Raw genomic sequence first — 24,288 nt, 5'->3', positions numbered from 1 at the left:
TTACTTTCAAACATCTCATCTTGCTTCTGTATGCACGTGAAATATATATATTCCGACACTGTCACGTGTGACCACTTGTACAATGTCTGACAATGCAAACTCTGAGGGATCAAGATATCTTCTTAGTCCCGAATGGTGTATTTTTTAGGTGAATTGGACGTTCTGAATTCTCACTCAGTGGACCCGAACAGGCGCCATAATGCGGTGAATAGGGGATTTTCACAGTAACTTCATTACAATCTTAATGTGAGCCTACTTGTGACACTAATAAAGATTATTTTTATGTGATTTCAAGGCTAAAACTATGATATGTGGACCATAATCCATATGAGCATAATCTATGTGACCAGAGCAATTAAGCAAAAAAAAAGACATTATTCAACATTTGGTCAGCTAGATATTGGCACGTAATTAGCAGTTTACCTTTTTTCCGAGCTTGTGCAATTATATCTGCAGCACTTTTGCTCATGACTTTGGTGATATACAAGGGGCAGTTGGCTTGACTTGCGATGGTGATTGCACGATACACTGCTTCTGCTTCAACCTTGAAAAAATATTTTGATTATGTTTAAGCTGAAGTGAAAAACAGTGTGCCACACAGTGCCCTCCTCCCACCTTCATCAGAAGCAGGTAAAAGTTGAACCAATCTTCTTTCTAACTTTTTCCAATCTTTCAGTTAAGCTCATTAAAAAGAAAACAGCACATTATCCATCTGCAACCTTCACGTTGGTACAATTTTAAAGACATTGCCCATGTATGCAATTTTTAACATTTCCTTTCATGTGACTATTACATTGTATCACTGAGAATATTAATAATTAGATTCCAAACCCAGTTGAATATGTATATAAAATATAGACATGCAGATAAGATATAGATTGTGATAATACATCAATGATCCTTGATTTTTGAAAATAATGCATTGCTTTCTGATATTAATGGCACCCTAATGATTGGGGAAATAGTTGTTTGCTTTGGAATTTAGCACAGGATTAGTTTGGTTCAGATATAAAGTTGCATAGGATGTGACACATTGGTTGGCGTCCCAGTAGGTAATGTACCTCAACGATATGAGGGTTGCAAGAAGGACCAGCAAATTAATTTGTATTGCAACAAAATCATGGCTCAGTGCTTAATTACACCGACTGATATATGAATACATTGTTAAATGAGACTTAGGGCCAATTAACTGAAAAACAAGAGCATTTAACAAATAGCTGATGTTAGCACTTGGCTAGAATATTACATTTGTCTGCATTATGTCATGTACACTGGTATGTTTCTGTGTTGTCCACCCAAATGCATGGTTGCTTTTTTTTTGGTTTAACTATTACTAAAGGGTCACTGTCTGTGTGGAGTTTTCACATTCTCCCTGTGTCTGTGTGGGTTTCACCCCCACAACCCAAAGATGTGCAGGATAGGTAGATTGGCCACTCTAAATTGCCCCTTAATTGGAAAAAATAATTGGGTACTCTAAATTTATTTTAAAAAACTATTACTAAAGAATTATAGCTAATAAATACATCCAACAATTGTTCGCTGTACTTTTTTGCAACATCTTAATCCACTTGAAATTACCAAAAATCTCAATTTTTCTGTGACACCAGCACTTGTTCAAGGTGTCTTGCATAATTTTCAGTACGATTTTTCTCTTTTAGCATGTTGCTCCATGTACATTCCCAGCCAAAAGAACAAGTAACTTGCTCCCAATCTATGGCCAATATCATGTGGCCCACAGTAAGCAAACCTTTGACTTCCTGTACAGCAGCTTGTGGTCACCAGTCTACTGTCCCGTCTGACAGCAAACTATCAGCTCTTGATATGGTGATAACTCTAAAACAAATTTGTAAACAAAGGTACGCAAATTTGAGAAGAAATCAGAAATCAAGGTTGGAATTTTACTCTCACTAAACCCCAAAAACATAAGAACAAAAGAACTAAGAGCAGGAGTAGGCCATGTGGCCCATTGAGTCTGCTCCTCCATTCAATAAGATCATGGCAGATATTTTTGTGGACTGAACTCCACTCACCTGCCCGCTCACCATAATCCTTAATTTCTTTACTGTTTAAAAATCTATCCACTTTTGCCTTAAAAACATCCAATGAGGTAGCCTCAACTGCTTCAATAGGCAGGGAATTCCAGATTCACAATCCTTTGGGTGACGAAGTTGCTCCTCAACTCAGTCCTAGATCTGCTCCTCCTTATTTTGAGGCTATGCCCCCTAGTTCTATTTTCACCAGCCAGTGGAAACAACCTCCCTGCTTCTATCTCATCTATTCCCTACATAATTTTATATATTTCTATAAGATTCCCCCCATATTCTTCTAAATTCCAATGAGTATAGTCCAAGTCTGCTCAGTCACTCCTCATAAGTCAATCCTTTCAACTCCGGAATCAACATAGTGAATCTCCTGTGGACCCCTTCCAGTGCCAGTATATCCTTTCTCAAGTAAGGACACCAAAACTGCACACAGTACTCCAGATATGACCTCACCAGCACCCTATACAGCTGGAACATAACCTCACCGTTTTTAAACTCCATCCCTCTAGCAATGAAAGACATAATTCCATTTTCCTTCTTAATTACCTGCTGCACCTGCAAACCAACTTTTTATGATTCATACACAATGCTACCCTCTACTCAGCAGCCTGCTGCAATATTTACCATTTAAATAATAATCCATTTTGCTGCTATTCCTACCAAAATGGATGACATCACATTTACCAATGTTGTACTCCAAATGCCAGAACCTTGCCCACTCACTTAAACTATCCATATCTCTCTGCAGACTTTCAGTGTCCTCTGCACACTTTTCTCTGCAACTTATCTTAGTGTCATCTCCGAACTTTGACACATTACACTTGGTCCCCAACTCCAAATAATCTATGTAAACAATTGCAGTCCCAACATTGATCTCTGAAGCACATCACCAGCCAATCAGAAAGACATCCATTTATCCTCACTCTTTGCTTTCTGTTAGTTAACTAATCCTCTATCCATGCTAATATATTACCCGTAATGCTGTGCACCCTTATCTTATGCAACAGCCTTTTTTGTGGCACACCGTCGAATGCCTTCTGGAAATCCAGATACACCATATCCACCGGTTACCCACTGTCCACTGCCTTTGTAATGTCCTCAAAGAATTCCAGTAAATTAGTGAAACCGGACTTGCCTTTCAAGAACCACATTGCGTCTGCCCAATGGGACAATTTCTCACGAGATGTTTTGTTATTTCTCTTTTGATGATAGATTCAAGCACTTTCCCCCAACAGAAGCTAACCAGCCTATAGTTCCATCTTTTGTTTGAAGGGAGTGGGGGGGGGGGGGGGTCATGAAAGTGGGTGGGATGGCAGGTTTACCATACCTCCCTCCCTGCTCACCTTTACAGGAATTTTACCTGCGGTTGGGGTAGTGTTGGGTGGCCTGCTTTAGCCAACTGGAGCCCATAAGTGGACAATTAATGGTCATTTAGGAGCCTATTTGACCAGTAGCAGGGCAGGCACCACACCTCATATACACTGGTGGCCTGACTTCAGGCTTGGTTAAGGAAAGATCCCTCCTGTTCCAGCAGTTTGTGCCCTATGGAGGCTCTCCACAGCGTAAATGGCCACCCAGCAACCCCCCACACCCCCAAGCACCCTACTGTTAATCAGCTACACCTCTTTTGGACCACCTTGATAGGCTTCCACAAGACCACCACACTTACTTGCTTCCTTAGTTTCTTGTGATGTTCCTGGTCATGGACTGGCTGCAGTCTGCGCAACGAGCAGTCGCCGTACTCCCGGAGGAAATTATGATCACAACAAGAAATTGTATGGTGACCGTCAAATTGGATTGTGACTTCCAGGGCTAGTGGCATTGATCCCGACCCCGGCTTTCCAAAACTTGGTCCATAGTTTAGTTGCTTTTACTACTATGGCTGTATGTTTTCAACATTAGCTAATGTTTCTGTAATTCGAGAACACTATCTCCTGATTCACTCACTTCTCAATCAGGCAGAAAATTGTATTACCTCTTCTGGTCGACTAAGAACATGCCCCTCTGGTCCTGTAATTCCAAGCTCCAACATTCGTTTCTGCTCCTAAAGAAAGATTGAAACATCAAAAATACAAGTAGCAGTGATTTTGATGCTGTAAAACAAATCATAACCGTAGCGCACTTTATAGTTGCAAAGCTGAAGGTCCCCAATATCATTAATAAATTATTTGTCAATGTTTGAAATCAAGCTAAAGTAATTTACCAGGTGTAACATGCTTCCTTAATGTAATCCTTTTGCAAGTTATTTCATTTTCCAGTTGGAGTGAGAATTGTTTTTAGGTGGGGGGGGGGAGGGGAGCATGTAATTGCAGGGATAAGGATTCTCTCTGGGTTCCCAATCGGCTGAATTCACAGCGATTTTATGCTGGGGAGGGCAAAGCTATGGATGGGAAGACTGCCCTCACTCCAATTGAGGGCTTTAAATGGACATTTAATAGCTACTTCAGGGCCATTTCCTACCCAGCCTTCAATTTTAGGCGGATGGGAGAATTGAAGCTTTGTAGCGGAAGCCAAATTAATACAAATTAGACCTGGGTAATAAGGGAAGGGGCATGGGGAGGGTGCATCCATCAACAGCCCCCTTCTGATTAGGGACAACCCCTACAGAAAGTCAGGTGACCTTCAGACCTCCCTGCACTCTCCGAACCCTGATTACCCCCTCACAACCCTCCCCAGGAATTGCCTATACTCCCAAGCCTGTCTCTCTGACACTTACCTTTTCCTCCGCATCCCAAACCCAGAATTCTCCAGCCTTTGGGATTCACTTTAGGATTCAGCCCCACCTATGGGTTTTCTGGCGGCATGGGGTTGCTTCAATGGGAAATCTCATTGACAAGTGGCGGGAGCAGAGAATCCTGCTGCCAGCAAATAGCGTGTCACTGAGAAACATGCAGCCAGACGGCTGGAGAATCCAACCCCATTGTAGGTCTCCTGGTGCAGTTCTTCATCCGACCACTGCAGCGTTGTTCCTGCAGGGACTGGAGAGCTGCCGAATTATCAGATTGGCTGGCAACTCTCTAATCATAGGATCGTAGAATTTACAGTGCAGAAGGAAGCTATTTGGCCTATCGAATCTGCACTGGACCTCGGAAAGAGCACCCTACCCAAGCCCACACCTTCAACCTATCTCCTTAACCCCACCTGACCTTCTTTGTTTGGACACCAGGGGCAATCTAGCATAGACAATCCACCTAACCTGCACTTTGGACTGTGGGAGGAAACTGGAGGAACTGGAGGCAGACCCACGCAGACATGGATAGAACATGCAGACTTCGCACAGACACCGTCCCAAGCCGGGAATCGAATCTGGGACCCTGGAGCTGTGAAGCAATTGTGCTAACCACTGTGCTGCTGTGCTGTCCAAATGCAGGACTTCTTCCTGGAAGTCCCATCTAATGTCAATCAAACCTCGTTAAAGCCTAAAATGGCAGTGGGGAGTTGGAGTGGATGTGTTCCCTGCAAACTCTTTAAATGGTGGGAGGTGAGCCTTCATCATCTTAAAAAGCCAGGCCAATGTATGGTATGGGGGCTGGGGAGGAGGGGGTTAGGTAAATGAAGGTAAAGTTATGACCTGTTGCATTTTCAGAATGCTTTGCTGAATTTTTGAAAACTGCATTTTTAACTTTGGTACAACTGTTAATGCTTCAGTTTCAGATTGATTATTAAATTCTACTTTTACCTCCTGAATGATGTCTCCATTTTCAGCATGAACCTGTGCTATCGCACCCAAGTCACGGATGATGCTGAAGATTTCATATATCTGCCATGGAAAGGAGCATATAATTAGCATTGGTGTTGCAAGAAGCATCCTTAGCTGAGCAGAAACAGATGTTGGTGCTAATAGTTTCATTTTCTCTGAAGAGTGTTACCTGTGCGTCGCTACACTGATATTGGTCTTTGTAGGCCATGAATACAAGAAAGGAGTTCACCCCTAGTCAAACAAAAAACAATGAAAATGCTGTACACTGTGCAGTGTTCTGCAAGTTAGAAGAGGCTATCGTATTTGATATCAATATTTCATCACTTAACACATTTTACGACACTGCTTCTATTATTCAAGGGCCGGATTTTCTAATGAGTCCAGGACAGTATGGGGACAGTTTCAAAACGGCAGTCCCAGAGGTCATCTCAGGATCCCAACAATTTCAGGATAGTTTGAAATTTTCAAAGGACTAGTAATGGAAATGGGGAACCCACTTACATCCAAATTAACTCCTATTTAAGCTTGTTTAGGAACCAGCGCCATTGGGACCCCAATTCGTTTTTAAAATTTAGAATACCCAATTATTATTTTTTCAAATTAAGGGGCAATTTAGCATGGCCAATCCACCAATGAGGGCACTTACTTTGAAAAATAGCACCGTGAGAGTAATGCAGTTGAGGCATGAGGTTGGGATCCAAATTCATCTGTGTGTTAGGTTCCCAACACAGTTTGGAAAATCGTCCCCGTGACTCAGTTGGTAACACTCCTGTCTCTGAGTTAGCAAGTTGTAAGTTCAAGTCCATCTCCAGAGATGTAAGCACAAAAACCTAGCTCCAGGAAAGTGCTATACTGTTGGAGGTACTGCCTTCCAGATGTGACATTGAACTCTGGGTTTCATTGCACTTGCAGATGGATGCAAAGATCCCAATGTTCAATATTTATCCCTCAATCATCATTATTAAAACAGATGAACTGTCCATTATCACATTGCGCTTGCAGATACTGAAAACATTTAGCTTTACGTATATTTATTACCATTGTTGTGGTGGTCTGGAAATGACAAAGTGGTTTAGATCCCACAGACTATCAGAAAAATGCAACCTATGAAAAGTTTGTCAAATCAGCATCCAAGTGTATCTGCGTGTTCCAGTGAATTGCATTTCAGAAGCAATACCATTTCAGGGACAATCAGATTAGTCTCCATCAGGAAGTGGCGGAAATTTTGAGATTTACCTTTGTCCTTGACCAAGGTTTCCATTTCTTCACGCAGAGCCTCATGCCAACGTGTAATGTCGATATGTAAAGAATAATCACAACACGACTTGCTGTCAGCCCATTCTCTCCACTGCTCATAGGCCGAAATAAGGCTTGATCCAGGTTCAGGCTCCGAAAGGACATGATCCACTATGTTAGATAGCAAAGATATAAATATATGCAGTTAATTTGAATTTTTTGATTCACCGTGTCTTAGTCGCATCATTTTTTGTTTCCTGTATTTCCTCATTATCTTTTCTTGTGAATGTATTGCATCCCTATAAAAGACCTGTTTTGTCAGGGAGATTGGGGTTGTCCATACCATAAACATCTACAGGACTGTGGATGATGTTGTGCTGACCATCCTATCTGCTCTGATACAGCTCAGTCAAATGGGGTAGGCGGGGGAAAGGGATGTAGTAGTGGAAGAGGCTCCTTTGTGATGTTCACCACTGGAGTGGGTGAGCACACTCTGGCCACTTCTGTCCCAAAAGGCTCCAGATCTGAATGCTGAAAAGTGACCTGCCACCTGAAACAGAAAGGTTCTTGAGCCAAATAGAAGTCGTCTCCCTAAAAAGGCTGAAGTGTCAATGTTTATGTGATGGTAACTCTACCCATCCCACTTTGAGGCTATTATGTCACATTGAACCCAATTCTGACAAGTTACAATCAATCCCCTGGGATTACGATTAATTGAAAGGGCAAGCAATTTCAACAAGGCATTCAAAAGGATGAATCTTAGCCACGATACAGCCATTAGTTACCTCCGTGCACTATTACAAAGGGAGGTCTGTTAGCTCAGTTGGCTGGACAGCTGGTTTGTGATGGAGAGTGATGCCAACAGGTTAAATTCCTGTACCAGCTAACATTACCCCACCTTCTGAACCTTGTTCCTCAACTGAGGTGTGGAGACCATCAGGTCAAATCACCACCGGTCAGCTCTCTCTCTTAAAGGGAGAGCAGCTTATGGCTCTCTTGGACTGTGGCGACTTTCACATTCTCTTGAAATACACAATTACATTTTTCTTTTCCATTTCTTGAATTATTAGTAATCACTTTCTTGTCATCAGTGAATGGACTGAGAATACGATAAAATTATTTAAAGGAGCTCAGGTTAAAATAAAGTTCTCCAATATCGTTTAATTCCATACTTTTTTTAAAAACCTAACCAGTTGAAATGAGGAGAAAATAATTTGTTTCTTACTTATCATTGTGGTTCCCCCTGCCAGCGCTGCTTTGGTTCCTTGGTAGAAGTCATCAGCAGTGGTCATGCCCATGCATGGCATTTGCAGATGAGTGTGGACATCTATTCCACCAGGTATGACCATCTGCCCATTGGCCTCAATTATCTTTATACCTCCAGGGACAATGAGGTTATCTCCAAGTTGCCTGAGAAGTCATTACACAGAGTGTTAGAGAGATTATTGACCATGCTGCAGCAGAAGAATATTACAAAGACTCGCTGGGCAGCATTTATACATGCAAAATAAGCACGGCCATCCTCAAAAAATAATTTGATTTGCAACATCCAAGTCCTAATACTTTTAATCTTCCTCACCTTCCATTAACGACATATATTCCTGCTCCTGTGTAAATTGTCATTTTCATTTTTTATCTTCTGGGGTGCTTTGTTTCATTTTTTGCCAAAACTTTAGCATGTGGTCTTTTTCACCTTTTAAAATCTTACCTATTAAAAATTATGTCAACTTGTATGAATCCATGTATGAACGTAGCACCAGTGAATCCTCTTTTTGTTTTCATGTGTCCTAAGAGTTTTGCCACCCCACATACTTAGCTGAGACTGATTCAATGGAGAACCAAATAGAAAAAACAGCCAGGAGAGTTCCAAGGCAAAAGAGCCGTTACCATTTTATGGTCCGACAAGTCAGGTTCCAAAGATGATTTGGATTTGTTCATACTTGATAGAACAAAAATGATATAATTACACTAAATTGTTAGGTGCACAATTTTGAATGTACTCAACAGCAGGATACTGGGAACTGAAAACAAGGTTTTCCACTCGTCCCCCTAACCCTGTCCTATCTTCCTGGGTTGGGGATTCATAGTTCTTGAGGGCAGTCTTCCAGTGGAATTTCTGCAGCACTTAAGGAGCCTGCAGCAATTTGCCAGCCAAGTAAGGCATGCTGCTATGGGACTCCTGTTTACTGCAGTGATTCAAGACATCAATATGGTGCACTGTTTTCATAACTGAACATTAGGTTATCCACTGCAGTGTCAGCAGGAGAGGAACCATTTTTAAAAAGGGTAAATTATCACCATGAGGGTCTTCTCTCATGTTTTCTTTTAGACCTCAGGTTACCCCAGTCCTTTTCAAAAGATGTGTGTGGGGGTGTACAGGTGCATTATGCCTCCTATACAGCTTCTAGCGCACATTCTGCCCCTATTCTAAAGTGTAGCGTCACTCCTCTCCCGATGGTCTTTAATGGTAGCTGAGATGGGAGGTGGGAAGGCGGATGGATTCCCAACCAACTGTCATTTACATGTGGTGTGCAGCCAATCTAATTCTATTCTAGGATGAGGGCAGGAGTGAACAAGATCCCTGGAGGTGTGGATGTGGCTTTAGGAACCCTCTCTTCCTGAGACTTTTCTTTTTTCGTTAGTACAGCAGAGAAAATTCCAGTAACAAGTTATTCTCTCTCTTCCTTCAGTTACAATGTCCCCAAAAGAGCATTGGTAACCATGGAGTCACATGTGTTAGACTAGGTTATGCTTGGCAAGGCAGTGTTTGCCATTGCCTTCTGTAGGCTGGCTTATGAAAAGACTTACTTGTTCTTACCACCCACCAGAGATGCATAGGAAGGACTTCAGGTTGACAATCAACCTGTTTGGCCACGTTGCAAACATACTTTCCTTGGCTATCTTGAGAGAGCACCTGGTTGAGTGACATAGACATTTACCCGCTGTGCCACAAGACCGCCACCGTCAGTCATTATTATCTTTGGTTCTTCATTAACTCTGATGCTACTTTAACTGCAGTGTTAACTCACTTAAAATGAATGGGTTAACATTGATATTAAACAATGCTGACTGAAAAATTAGGCTTACAAGCCTTTACACATTTTTCTCATCATGGCAGAACAGATAGAAAATGCAATGAAATTAGTCTCCTATCCTTGGCATTGGAGTTTCAGAAATTTGCAACGTGTCAGGGCTTTAAGCATAAACATAATTGTGTGTAATCTAATGACCAAGCAGAGCACATATTGATGGTAGCAAATGTTTGCTGCAAAAAGCCAATCTAGATCATGGAGACCCTTACTTATCCCTACTTGACTAATGAAGCATTTCAATGGAAGCAGCTGGCTCTTTTCCGCTGTAATAGCGAATGTGATAAAGTACCAAGTCATTTCTCACTGCTGCAAATCTTTTAATGTCAGGAATTGCAAACATGCTCCAAACTCTGGGGGGAAATTCAAGAGGAAACAAGCAAGCTATTATAACAGGAGGGATCAAATTAGTTAAAGAAGAAGGTCTTAGTGACACAATCACAGCTCATTAAAGGCAACACTAGGCTGTGAAAAATGGTGTGTTAAGAAGGTTCTCCTGACTTTTATAAAGTTGAGAATAATAACAATAAAAACGTGACCTCACACTAATTGTGAAAATCAGAAAGTTCCTACAACATAAAAGCAGCAAGCTGGATGGATGTACCGAGGTTTGTCAGTGAACATACTGGCTGCAGAAAATGGAAAAAAGAGAAAATGACTAAAATGTTGAAATCAAGAAAGCCATTAGACTGATTAAACCCTCATTCAAGTATAAGATCAATGTGGCCACACAGGATCTTTGTTAGTCTTCAAGAGGTAACCCCTTATCTTTTAAGCATACAACCCAATTAAGTTTGTTCTAAACCACTTTGAGGTTGTGTTTTGCGGAATCAAAATAAATAACCTACTGAGTGAAAGATACTAAGTACATTTACAATAAAGGAGATCATTGTGCATCTGAACAGTGGTGGTAATATTTCACCCTTCAAGTAAACAGACTTTCAACTATTTGACTTCCTAGGTCTTGAAATATTTTGGTCAATTGTAGTTTAGCTTCAGTCATCTGCAGCCAATTTGTCTAACAAAGCTGAACATTGTGGGTAAAAGCCTGACCTCCCATTATGCTACCCCACTGCAATGCTGATGAAGTTTGAATTGACTGGTCTGAGAGGTTGAAGGGCGTAACTTTTTAATTCATGCTCAGAGTGTTCTTTGGAATTATAAACCAGTGATACAAACGCAACATAGGTTTTTAAAACTGCTCAGTTATTTGGCTATTTAAGGCACTCATGATTACAAATATTTCATCTCTCCTTCATTTGCATTGGTTGCCAGAGCGGCATGACTTTGGGATTAACGGGTCTGTTATATTTCTTGGGAAACATTAAAGGATGATCAGAGAATATCAGCACCAACTGATGCACAGGTTATATTGGTGGGCAAACTGAAATTCTGTGCTTATTTGTGTTACAGAAATGACCACATGTCATTCAGGAAGAAAACATAACCTGTACAGATATTCCGCTGTAGATGCAAACTAGGTATATTTCATTATTAACGTTATAATTTCATGTAGCTGCTCAAAAATGTAAGTAGTTTTGTTTGGGAGCTGAATGGTGCAATTAGTAAACTTCTCATTCACTGCCAGGTTTGAACTAATCTTAGAGTCCGAGGACTAAAAGCTCAGACTAAGAGTCCCACGTTAAGTACGTCTGAGCTATGTCAACACAGTTCCCAATAATTTCAGATGCAGAAAGCTGTCTATTATATGGCACAGAGTATCCTCAAATTGGCAATCCCATTGAGAGAACCATAAGCTGAGAAAAAAAATTGCCGACATAGAAGAGATTCTGAGACCATAAGAGATCCTGTTGGATTAAAACTGGGTAATTTTTATTTTTTACGCTAGCCATGCTCATTTTGGAACTAAGAATGCTAAAAACCTAACTGAGCTGCAAGCAAAAATCTCATGATGGGAGGCTATCTCCATCTGAAGCAATTAAAAATTCAGGATGCCATACACATTTACAAATCACCCAATCTGCTGTTTCATATTCAGGAATAATGTGTAAGAAATATCCACACACTTACTTTATAATCCCATCTTCCAAGTAAATATCAGCAAAAAAGGACTGGTCATCATTAACTATTTTCCCTCCTTTAATAAGTAAGCGATCACTCTGGAATAAATATTTAAACAATTAGACAGATAAAATGTGCTTATTTCAATGCTAGACAATGAAGCAAGACTTCTGAAAGCTTTGATATTATACATATAATTCTCATTATACAGATTATTTGAATAAGCATATTACCTAGCATCCCTTTAATATTCCTATTTATGTCTTAGAACTAAATGGTAATATCACTATGAATATCATATCCATGAAGAATTGTCTCTTAAAATAGGAAGAGAAAAAAGGGAATAAATCTATTCTTGATGTACAATTTCTGGGTTGCGTGTTTAACTTTTTTAATCTTTCTTTTTCTGTTGATCTTTTCATGGATAGTTGATAATGGGAAATGGGGCAAGAATCTGTTGTACTAGCTCCCCATGCACCACCATTTCCATGGATTTCCACTGGAAGTCATGGCAGGCATTGGAATATATCCCAAATGTGGTATATTTCCCAAAATCAATATTATTGCAGTGCGGGAAAATAGGAATGCCTGTTGGTAGTGGGGGCAATGTGCTAGACTCAGACAGCATTTCAATTATACAATTTGATAAATGATTTTTACATTTCTTCTGAATCTGTGGTAACAGCCAGCCATGAAGAATGGAATAGAAATGCGAGTGATTCTGCTAAAATGAAAGGAAATTATTGCGGATGTTGGAATCTGAAACAAAAAAAAAAAATACTGGACAATCTCAGCAGGTCTGACAGCATCTGTGGAGAGAGAAGGCAGCTAACATTTCGAGTCAATCATCCAGGCTCGAAACATTGCTCCCTTCTCTGTCCACAATATGCTGTTAGACCTGCTGAGATAGTCCAGCATTTTCTGTTTTTGTCCAAGTGATTATGCTGTTGCTCAGGATGTGTACATATCCAGACTGTTCTACCAGCTTCTTTAATGCATGCACAGGTAATTGCAGAGATGCTGCAACAAATGTAATTGAGGATTTAGCTCTTGCAAGGCAGTAACCACTTCAATCTCAAGAGGCTCCGACTGATCCTCATGAACAATTCTTGAAGATTACATTGGTTCCTTGACAATTGTTACCTGTGCAGCCAGCATTCCTGGCAAAATATAGGTTCAAATGTTATCACTTTGGTACAAGTAGCAGGTTTGTGAGGTCTTTTTTCAAAATGTGAAAGCACTGTAGCTGAAAGCATTTGTACGGAGGGCTTAGGTTTATCTAGAGATGGCTGTTAATGTAAAGAGCATATTTTTGGTTGAAGAGATTATGCCTCTTTGAAGGGCAAAGTTGGTGCAACATACAACAGACAGCAACAACCATAGAAACTGGTGAGAAAGATTTGAGGGACCTGCTGGATACAGCCAGGCACTCGAAATATCTCTCCAGCATATCAATGGTCTACTCACCCAGGTCTGTAGTGGAGAGATGTGCCTCATTGCCTTAACTTAGCTGGTATAATGGGAAACTACAAGGATGCAACGGTTGCGGAGGGATTCCCAGCAGGTACCCAATTAATTGTTTTTCAGGATACAATCTTAAAAGAGACAGTAGTTGCATTTCTTGGTGAAATAAGTGTATACTTACCTCATGGTGCTGATGGTTACAGATGAGCAGAGTGGAAACCTTTACAATTCATGCAGTGGTATTGTATCTTGTGTCATGGAACATATAGGACCATATGCAGCCTTCGCCCCCCCCCCCCCCCTCTTCCAGGTATCTCTCTACATTTTCAGAGTCATCTATTGTCTAAATGAAAGACTATTGTGATGAACACACAAAAAATGCATCTGCGAGTTGCTTCATACATTTATCGTCTATCCACTGCTCATTGGTTGATATTTGTGACTTTTCCAGTGGCAGATCATCTGGACATATAACAATGCTGTGCCTGTGGCAAAATCTGGCTGTAAATTTTCAAATCGGATGTCGCATGACTCTGTTGTTTCCCTGGTGAATTTAAACCTCTGTAAGCATTGGTTCTCAAGTAAGTGAAGGTATTATAACCTGTTTAATCTGCCATTGCAAGATTGACAGGTGGGTGCTAATTGTCCCAGGTGAAGGCTGTGTGATGTGGCATTGCTCTACTGATTGCCTCCTGCACCACTTCACACATAGTGGGAGATTTACAAGCAGTAAATTTGAATTTCAACTGGATATATCCACTTTATACTGCAATAAATGGGACTTCCCCATTGTAAAATCTAAGGCTTGGAATCCAATTTGTGTCAATATTGTGTTACAGGTTTCAAGTCTGGTGGAGTTGGCCCTCACTTGTGGACTCCCATGCTGCTTTGATTTGAATAATAGAGAAATTGGGGCTGATGCATGAAGTGTTAAACTGTTATTGGTATCTGTTTCTGATACCTAACTCACTAAGAATTTCAAGATACTCGTGTAGCAATAACATTGACTGGAGCTGGATTGAGATACTGACTTGCTGTCATCAACTGAACAATTTAACAGAAAAGTATTACAACTGACTAATTCCTACTTTTACCTCTCCTCCTTTGATGGCAGCGATTCAAATTGGAATATTGCTGCAAGGATGCAACAACATAACTGCCCCTTGTCCAAGTGGCCTTTTTTTAAAGAGTACATTTACGAACCTTTGTCCTTAATGATCATGGGCAAGGTGTTGAAAAATCTGCCTTCGTACATGATACTAAATTGTAGGCGTTGGTGGCATGAAGGGCACCAAAATCGACTCCTGTGCTTTTCTGCCCCAACATACGTACTTATCTAATAGGTGTCTCCAGCTACTGATTCCCCCCCCCCCCCCCCCCCCCCCCGCAACCAGCTCTCCCTTAGACTAGTGACACCTAATACAGTTGTATCCTCATTCTGCCTCATTAAAGCAAAGAGAACTTGAATTTATGTAAGAAGTCTTGCAACACCAGATTAAAGTCCAACGGGTTTGTTTTGAATTGTTAGCTTTCGGAGTGCAGCTCCTTCATCATGCGAGTCACCTAATGAAGGAGCTGCGCTCCGAAAGCTAATGATTCGAAACAAACCTGTTGGACTTTAACCTGGTGCTGTTAGGCTTCTTACTGTGCCCACCCCAGTCCAACGCCGGCATCTCCACATCATTGAATTTATGTATCAGCTCTCACTATGTCCCAGAGTCCTTCACAGCCAATTAAGTGGTTTCTTTGAACTGGTTATTGTTGTAACATAAGGAAATGCCGCAGCTAATATGTGCAAAGCAAAGTACCACAAACAACACTCAGATACACAAGAAAATCATCTTTTTTAATGATATTGACTATGGGAGAAATATCAGCCAGAACCTCTGTTGGTTAAGGTCAATTAACACGGCACAGCCAAGAATCAAACCTGGCCTCTTCCTGGTCCATCTCTGGCAGAAATTTAATCACCAAGCCATGAGACAGCCAGGTTTAATTCTATAGAATTCTTAACACAATTTTGTCAGCTATGTCCAAGTAACTGATCTTCTTCTGTTATTTCTGGTTTTCAGTGTACACAAGGCTTACCACAAGAAAAAAAGTTAATACATTTCAGATTCTTTTGAATCTGTGTCAATCCAATGTGTGCCAATGAGAATACTTTTTTTCAGTACTTCTTATGAAAATAATAGAGTTGTATGTGAATTTAAAAATAGGTTTATTAATCACATGAATATTCAAACTCTTAATGAAAATTGTGAAACATTCAACTTGCTTTAAAATAAGTAGTTATCAAGGAATTATATATAGCTTTGTTTTCCATGGCTACAGTAATGCATAGGTATTATAATCATGGCTACATGATGTTTAGGTACAATGCGACAAAATTCTGACAAGAAATTATCTTTACAGTTCTGTTCAATAAATTTGTAGAAAGTCTGAAATGCAATAGCTTGTTTATTTTCCACAGATAGTAATGGTTTAGCACTAATGGTATGTATGTACAATTAATGTGTTGCCCTAGTTTCACTGTGAACAAAATCTGCCACATTGGAGTATTCAAATCATACCTTATAGTATTTGTGTGGTGTTTAGACAAGAAATGGTCAATGTTGCTTGGAAGGGAAGAGGCATGAAGTCCAGCCAAGTAGTTTTGCAGAGGATGGATTGTAATAAGAAAATAAGGGAGAAATTCCCGCAGAAGCTTTGTGGGACAGATCTATGGAGGACTGGATGTCCCTATCCAAAATCTCAGGGTTAAGATTACTGAAGAGTTATGGGGGGCTGGGTGCCTGCCCCTTTTCCGGTACAACTGAGCCACCCACTTGAGTGAGGCCATAGAAGGATTGCTGCTCGGCACTTTGCTGCAATGTTTGTGGGCCCAATTTTAACTCTAAGTAAATGGATTATGTGTGAGCCAAATTGTTCCCAAAAGCTCTTGGAGGCATAGTAAATATATTTCATAGATTTTACAGTGCAGAAGGAGGCCATTCGGCCCATCGAGTCTGCACCGGCTCTTGGAAAGAGCACCCTACCCAAGGTCAACACCTCCACCCCATCCCCATTACCCCAAAACCCAGTAACCCCACCCAACACTAAGGGCAATTTTGGACACTAAGGGCAATTTATCATGGCCAATCCACCTAACCTGCACATCTTTGGACTGTGGGAGGAAACCAGAGCAAACCCACGCACACACGGGGAGGATGTGCAGACTCCGCACAGACAGTGACCCAAGCCAGAATCGAACCTGGGACCCTGGAGCTGTGAAGCGATTGTGCTATCCACAATGCTACCGTGCTGCCCTATTTTCATGGTGTCTTCTAGTTTTAATGTGCTGGAAAGATGTTTCATAGAATTTACAGTGCAGAAGGATGCCATTCGGCCCATCGAGTCTGCACTGGCTCTTGGAAAGAGCACCCTACCCAAGCCCATACCTCCACCCTATCCCCATAACCCAGAAACCCCACCTAACACTAAGGGGCAATTTGGACCCTGAGGGCATTTTATCATGGCCAATCCACCTAACCTGCACATCTTTGGACTGTGGGAGGAAACTGGAGCACCCGGAGGAAACCCACGCACACACGGGGAGAACGTGTAGACTCCACACAGGACTGTGACCCAGCAGGGAATCGAACCTGGGACCCTGGCGCTGTGAAGCATTTGTGCTATCCACAATGTTACCGATGGTGGTGTAGTGGTATTGTCACTGGTCTAGTAATCCTGAGACCCAGAGTAATTCTCTGGAGTGCCCGAGTCGAATCCCACCATGGCAGAAGGTGAAATTTGAATTAATTAAAAATCTGGCATTAAAAATCTAATGATGACTATGAAACCATTGCTGTAAGTCGTAAAAACCCATTGGGTTCACTGACATCCTTCAGAGAAGGAAATCTTGCATTCTTATCCGGTCTGGCTTGCATGTGACTCCAGACACACAGCAATAAGGTTGACTCTTAACTGTCCCCACTGAAATGGCCTAGCAAGGCCACTCAGTTCAAGGGCAATTAAGGATGGCAACAAATGCTGGCCCAGCCAGCAATGCCCACATCCCAAGAATGAATAAAAAAGACAAGTTTTACTGAAAAGGTGCAGGCACCCATCCACCCATAACTTTTCAATTTATAATTCCACACCCCCCACATAAGCCATCACAGCACAGGTTTTTAATGGATCTGTCCATTTTGTAAGTGGCTACATTGTGTGCCACTATCAAAATTGCTAAGATTTGTCATGAGTCCTGGTAGAAGCTGTATCTTCCCCAAATTTCCCCTTTCAACATCCCAGCTCCCCACCCACTTCTTAAATGGGCAATGCATCTGAAAAACATACTGCCAGCTTCAGACTGAGTGATGTCAATGTCTTTCTGGTGGTTGGCAATATCACCTTCCACTCACTGCAGCAATCCTTTTACTACTCCAGGATTATCATGCAGAGCAAGGTCAATCCCAAAAATCTGCTCTCCGGACAAAATATCTCCATTCACTCCTTTCCCTGATTTCTTCATCCTTACCTCTAAAACCAAGTTCATGTACTTCTTGAGCTCAAACTTGAGGCTACCTGTTTGGCTACCTCAATGGCTTCCTCCTCTTCCCCATCCCACTCTACCTGCGATCTTTGTACTTCCATTCTCCCTCCAATTCTCACCAGACTGATCTCCTCGCCAAACCCTGTTCCCCGACCCAATCCAGACCACTCAATTATCTTTCCCAAGTACAAATTCTCTTACATTGGAAGCTATCCTTTCTCCATCAGTGCTACTTTCCTCAGATTCCAAAATGGTGTTGTCATCCCTTATTTCCTCTACTCACTTACAATGCCCCTCCACCATCTCCAATGGCAGTCCTACTTCTCACTTCACTGTTCTTTAAAATTCTCTAATGGGTTATTATCACCTCTCTCTGTTCTAACCTCTCCCACTGTTTGATTTTTTTTTCAGTTATACTTCTACCCTGTCCACTCCCTAGGTCTGTTCCTAGTGAAATTATTTCTGCAACATTCTTCCTCAGTGTCTGCCTCAATTTCAATGTGGTCTTTGCTACAATTGACCATTTCATACAGATGTCTTGTGCATCCCTGTAGTATCACACTCACGGGCTTCTGCTCCTACCTTTCCGAATGTTGCTAGCATATTTCTGCAATGACTTATCATCTTGATCTCAAATACTCACCATCAATATTCTCCAGAGTTGTCCTTAATTCACTCCTATTTCTTACCTGCATATTTCTCCACTAGGACATTATGGACAAGTACGGAGGTCAGTGTCCATACCTACTTATGATACCCAGTTTTAACTCCCCTTGCTACAATGCTAGCTGACTTCTCGGCTGAAATTAAGTCGTAGATGAACCAGAAATTTGTTAAGCTTTACACCTGCAAGATAAAGTTATCTTGCTTCTGTCCTAACTCTATCCCCTTGTCAACCCCTTCTACTGCTCTTCACTCTGACTCAGCCTGATGCACAAACTAATTGTTCTGTTTGACTTGAGCTGAGCTTCAAACTTTGCATTCATCATGAAGAAAATCAATTTCCATTTCTGTAATATTACTGGTCTGTCAGCACCAGTGCCACTTAGACTGTCGTCCATTTGAAAGCTCAACTTTGTCGACATTCCATGCGTTCTTTGCCCTAGCTCCACCTTATATAAACTGCAACTCTACCATTAACACTAACCTATCCTACAGTAAGCCACAATCATGTATATTTGCCAACTGCCATTGGCTCTCCAGACAGTGTGCTGTTTTGCAATTGCCTTTTTATTTTACAAACTCCCCTATGGACTCCCGCTGCCCTAACTTTGAAATCACTTGCAAACCTACAATGTAATTCACACCCTCAAATGTTTTGTCGCTGACATGAGTGTACGCGTGGGCCCTTCCCACTCACCCTTCTAACTGATTAAAAATCTTTGTCACCATACCCCTGGCACCCTGTGATTCTTTTCACAACTGTCACTGCCTTGCTCCACGTTCAAAACTGGATTCCAGGACTACGCCCTTAGTCATCTGTTCGAACTCGTGCTCAGCGTCAATTTATTCTCTAATCCACCCCATGTGGATTACGTTTTGATGCCTCTTACGTTAAAGCCACTATGCAAGTGGAACTGCTTTGGAACACAAGCAGCCTTTAATAAGCCGAGGTGGGCCAACTCCCCTCCTTGCCACATTCAAGAGGAAAATGGCTCCTGTTTTAAAGATAAGAGCAGAATAGTGTTCAGATCATCTTCTGTTCTGGCCCCAACCAAATTGGCATTTTCAATAAGTGAAAATATTGGGGGGGGGGGGGGGGGGAAGCAGGAGTAATTATATAGATCCTCCCCCCCCCCCCCCTTCTATTCTTACATCACCTTAACATTTCCAACAGGGCAAGGACGAAAAGATGCGGATGGGTGGAGGGAGGGGGTGCTGAGTACTGTCCTTGTGATTTGCAGATGTTAGATTTGCATTTGATCAGTTGAAGTACCCGGCAATCCTGGTCAGCATGGTCTCTGGAACTGGTGATCATGCTCAATGACAGGGGGTCTTCCCTTCAAAGCAGCAACGACGCCCAGTTTTTGCAGCAAAGCCCACCGAACACAAAGGATGAATGGTTAGCGAGTGCGCATGCCCGCAGCTCCATTCTCTCCCCATGTTGTTTTTTTTTGTGGGTCACCTTTATTTGGAACAAAAATGTGAATCATCCAGATGCAGTTTAAAACAAAAACAGAGAGGCCAGACACCCGCCTCGGACAATCGAGGGACTCGCCGCCCGGTCCTTTATTTGGCGCGAGCGCGACTGAGTGGGAATAACAGACCGGGGAATATTAAAGCAACAGCGGAAAGGAAAATCCACTGGAGGGAGTGTGGGGCGGCGCTGAGGATTTTTATGAAATCACTGCGACAAAATTGCTGGACAACAGGGGAGCAAGTTGACCCGGTTTGAGTCAGGCTGGGGAAATGGGCGGCTCCCAGTTTCTGAGTCAATTCAGATTGAAATTCATAACTGGGAAGGAGATTTTAATTTTTAAAAAACGACGGTCGCTGCCCACAAACGCACTCTTTTTTGTTCAAAGTCCCATTTTCCATCCTCCTCCTTCCCCCCACCCCCCAGCCCATTGCTCTTTACAAAGTCGCCATTTTCAGATGGAGGATAATAAGGAGAGAGAGGGGGCATCATCTGGTGCTGGATTGGGGAGGGGGGAAACCGCGAGTGGCCATCAGGAGCCTGGCTGAGGGGCTCTCCCGCCACAAAGGACTGGGAGACGGGAATGTGAGCCCGGGCCCTCGAGCAGCCCTGTCACTGCACTCATGCTTCAATGCTTACCGTGATCCGAGGGATGTTTTTCTTGCCTTGGTACGACAACATGTTTCTGACCTCGAACCGCTTCTAATGCGGACCACGAAACGCGAGAAGAATCGCTCTCGGCTGCTGAGGGGTTTTTTTTGTGTAAATTTTGGGGTTTTTCCTGTCTGATGATGAACGGTCGGAGAGGTTGTGTGGTGGGTGGGTGGGGAGGAGGAAAGGAGGAGGGCGTTTGGGTGATGTTGTGGAAGGGGGCGGGCAGTTGGGGAGGATGGGGGGTGTGGTGGTGCCGGCGAGAGGGCTTCTAATCTCTCGTCTTTCTCCTTGTGGTGCTGAAAATGGTGCTTGTTCGCGGGGGGAGGATGCCGAAGCTTCGCAGCACAGACTGGCACCGCCTCGACGAAACCACCACCACCCCCCCCCCCCCCCCCAAGCAAGCTCATAGACCATCTGCCTGATTAGCATTCAAGCTCCCTCCCTCTCTCTGCATCCAGCAGCATCACAGCTTTGGGGGGGGGGGGGGGGGGGGCGTGAAACAAGGCTGCAGTTATTCCCTATTAATTTGACCAGGCTTCCCTTCGCAGTCACTACTGCCGCTGCTCAGAATGTACATAAAGCAATACATTCATTTTAAACACAGCGTGCATTTAAGTCGGCCTATATATCTTCATAGGGAAAAATTCCTTCATACAAATCCATTTAATGTAATGTTACCCCGACAGCCCCTGTATAGACAGCAATCGAGGATATATATATAAAATCTAAGTCATTCCTAAGATTTAAATGTAAGTGCACTGTTTTATCGTATGACACATGGGATTATTTACTGAGCAATTAACCCTTTTAAGTCCATGAGTGTTTTGGCGATCAGATTTCTTTTAAACCATCTTTGTGGTTTCCCAGTGTAATCACTCAGGGAGCATCTGTATTAGCTCATTATCCTTTGGGATCGTTAACCAAACCCTCCCGATCTCATATCAGATCCGCGAGTAAACCCCTCCCCCCCCCATCATCATTGATGGAAAATATATTTATGTGGGACAGCTCCGGATTTCCTTTATTTTATTTTACAAACCGGATAATCACTAAAGATGCATTGATACAAAACCCCTTTCGGGGCTCTTTTAGTAACCGACGCCCATAGTCCTTGATCCGGGAATGAAGACTACATAATAGGTGGGATTCAGTCAGACATACACGTGGAGATGGATTCTCTCCCTATTGTCTCATTCTCCCCCCCCTCCCCCCCCCCCTCCCCTCCCCCCCATCGAATAGCGGTACCCTGCCAATATTTCAGGGGGAACACATGCTGCCGTGGTGTAATGGAGCCAATTAAAGTTCGGAACTCCTGTGAAAGCCCCTGAGCTCGCTGCAGAATAAAGCAGAAGTTTCAGGGAAAGTTGAACGGCGCTCTGCTCCAAGCGAGGGGCCACAGGCAGCCGGTCCTCCTGTAAACCATCAGAGCCAACCAGCCCCCACCAATAGTAAACCAGACAGAAAGACAGCTTGAGACACTGTTAACGTGTGGACATTAACTTTGGTTAGTGATAAAAACGCAAACACGTGGGGCAGCTAATCGTTTCCCAGCGTATCAATTAAAAAACAACTTATTGCAAGGGATAATGTGCCTTGATGAGCGACTTCATTGTTCTGACAATATATTCACACACACTTATAACAGGACCTGGTCAGGTTAAGATTAACCGCCCCCCCCCCCCCCCCCCCCCAATCAGTTCTAACCTGTGTAACCGCACATTCCCATATTGATTTTTTGCAGGCTTGCCTATTCCAGTTCAACCAAGTTCAGTAATTAAATGAATACATAGTAGCTCTCGCATATTTGAAACATTGCCCGATATACTAGCAGTGCAGACTTTTACCTGAGTGTGCGGGTCGTGCAGAAGCCCTGCTCCCTGAACCCTCGGTGACTGGTCCAGCGGCTCAAACCCGCTCTCACCCCGAACTCCAGGCTCACAGGAGCTGGACAGCTCACTGATATCACTCCCGGTCTCACTCAATCCGTCAGACTCCATGGAAACCTGACTCCCATCGTTCCTGCTCAGACTCCGGGCGCTTCTCCTGCCAACACTCAGCGAGTCGAAGTCGATGGTTTTATTTTCGTAGGCGCCCTCCACGTTGCAGAACATCCCCCCGTACTTCTGGCGGGGCTTGGGGCTGCTGCTTCCTAGCTTGGCTAAATAAACGGGCAGGTCCCCCTCCTCCACAGCAGCGTTGGGTTGCTTGTCTGCCATGGCCTGTGGCAGCTGGGAAGAGGGAGTGGATCGAGTGGACGGGGCTGAACGAACTGTGGAGTGCAGAGTCTCACTGCCTATTTCTCTCTGGAGTTAGTTTCTGCATCAGACCAGAGGTGACGCGGAAGCGAGGAGCTCCAGTCGCATGTGCCTCGACCCCACCTTGTGTGCATCACTTCACCGTTTAACGAGGAAGAGCATCGCCCCCCCCCCCCCCCCCCTAAAAGCCAAGAATACGGAGCTGTTCAGACACTGTGGTGCTGATGGGAATGACAGTTTCCCTTCAGAGCTGGTCATAAAATATAGCCATTGAGTGGCAAGCACGTGCCCACAATCACTGAATTCACACATGAATATGTGGCACCAAATGATCGAAGTTACAAGACGTCAGTTGAATTAAAAGTTATTTTTGGAGGGAAATGCTTTAATCACAAATTACATCTTTGCTGGACCACAGTTTAAGGTTGATAACTTTCATCTTCAAATCATGGAAGTTATGTCGATGTTCTCCCAGGTCTATTTATTGGATTGTATGATCTTCTATGGCTTTATCCCACATCCCCCATTACTGAAACTACACTCATCCCATTACCCCCCCCCCCCCCCCCCCCCCATTCCTTTTTCACCATGGATATCAGTGGTTGTTAATCGGAGTTCCCCGTTTAGATGGTGAATGGATTAACTGGCAATTCATTCCAACACAAATCAAAATCAACTCCAAAGCTCCGGGACCAAAGCTGATGTGATTTTGTGAATGGTCTCCGTGCAAAGGGCACACATGATGTTGCGAGTGCAATGTCGATGCTGGTCATCCGGTTTCAGTGTCAACACCATTCAAAAGGCAAAACTATTTGGAACGCGTCTGTGATGTGCGTAGAAGTACTGGCGACAATTTGGCTAGTTTCCAACAATTAATATTTTGCGACCCTTTTGAGCGCGTCTGTCACAATCATTCAGGAAGAAATCATTCATCAGTCAAATCTTTCAAAAGTTGACCATTCACTTTGCTTTTGATGGCTCTGTTGATTTGTTTAAATGAAGACAGACTAAAATGAAGTAATTATGGAAATTGTCCCTTAAGACAAAAGAACATAGCAGAAGGTACATCTAGAAAGGGGAAGCTAATCCAAAGATAACCAACAAATCAAAAAAATATAGGTTAAGGAGCTTCATGAATAACTTGGATATTAAATTCAT

The 24,288-nt window shown here is 42.7% G+C and overlaps 1 protein-coding gene across 2 annotated transcripts in view; it reads right to left on the bottom strand.

Moving 5' to 3' along the window:
* Window positions 1–23,206, bottom strand: part of dpysl4 (dihydropyrimidinase like 4) — a 40,932-nt gene extending 17,726 nt beyond the window's left edge. The window contains exons 1-8 of one of the 2 annotated variants that reach the window (XM_038821326.1): window positions 22,720–23,206; window positions 12,099–12,187; window positions 8,204–8,388; window positions 6,979–7,149; window positions 5,912–5,973; window positions 5,722–5,802; window positions 4,018–4,086; window positions 424–544 (exon numbers count right to left, since the gene is read on the bottom strand). In XM_038821326.1, the coding sequence (XP_038677254.1) occupies window positions 424–544; window positions 4,018–4,086; window positions 5,722–5,802; window positions 5,912–5,973; window positions 6,979–7,149; window positions 8,204–8,388; window positions 12,099–12,187; window positions 22,720–23,091 (1,150 nt within the window). In that variant the 5' untranslated portion in view covers window positions 23,092–23,206. Of the gene's footprint in view, window positions 1–423; window positions 545–4,017; window positions 4,087–5,721; window positions 5,803–5,911; window positions 5,974–6,978; window positions 7,150–8,203; window positions 8,389–12,098; window positions 12,188–20,860; window positions 21,199–22,719 lie in introns of those variants that run through there. The other variant, XM_038821327.1, reaches the window with a different exon arrangement.
* Window positions 23,207–24,288: the final 1,082 nt, after the last annotated feature.

The sequence above is a fragment of the Scyliorhinus canicula genome, chromosome 16, assembly GCF_902713615.1.
Source record: "Scyliorhinus canicula chromosome 16, sScyCan1.1, whole genome shotgun sequence".
NCBI classification, from domain to species: domain Eukaryota; kingdom Metazoa; phylum Chordata; class Chondrichthyes; order Carcharhiniformes; family Scyliorhinidae; genus Scyliorhinus; species Scyliorhinus canicula.
The sequence above is the reverse complement of the archived record's forward strand: the minus strand, read 5'-3'. Positions and strand labels throughout refer to the sequence as shown.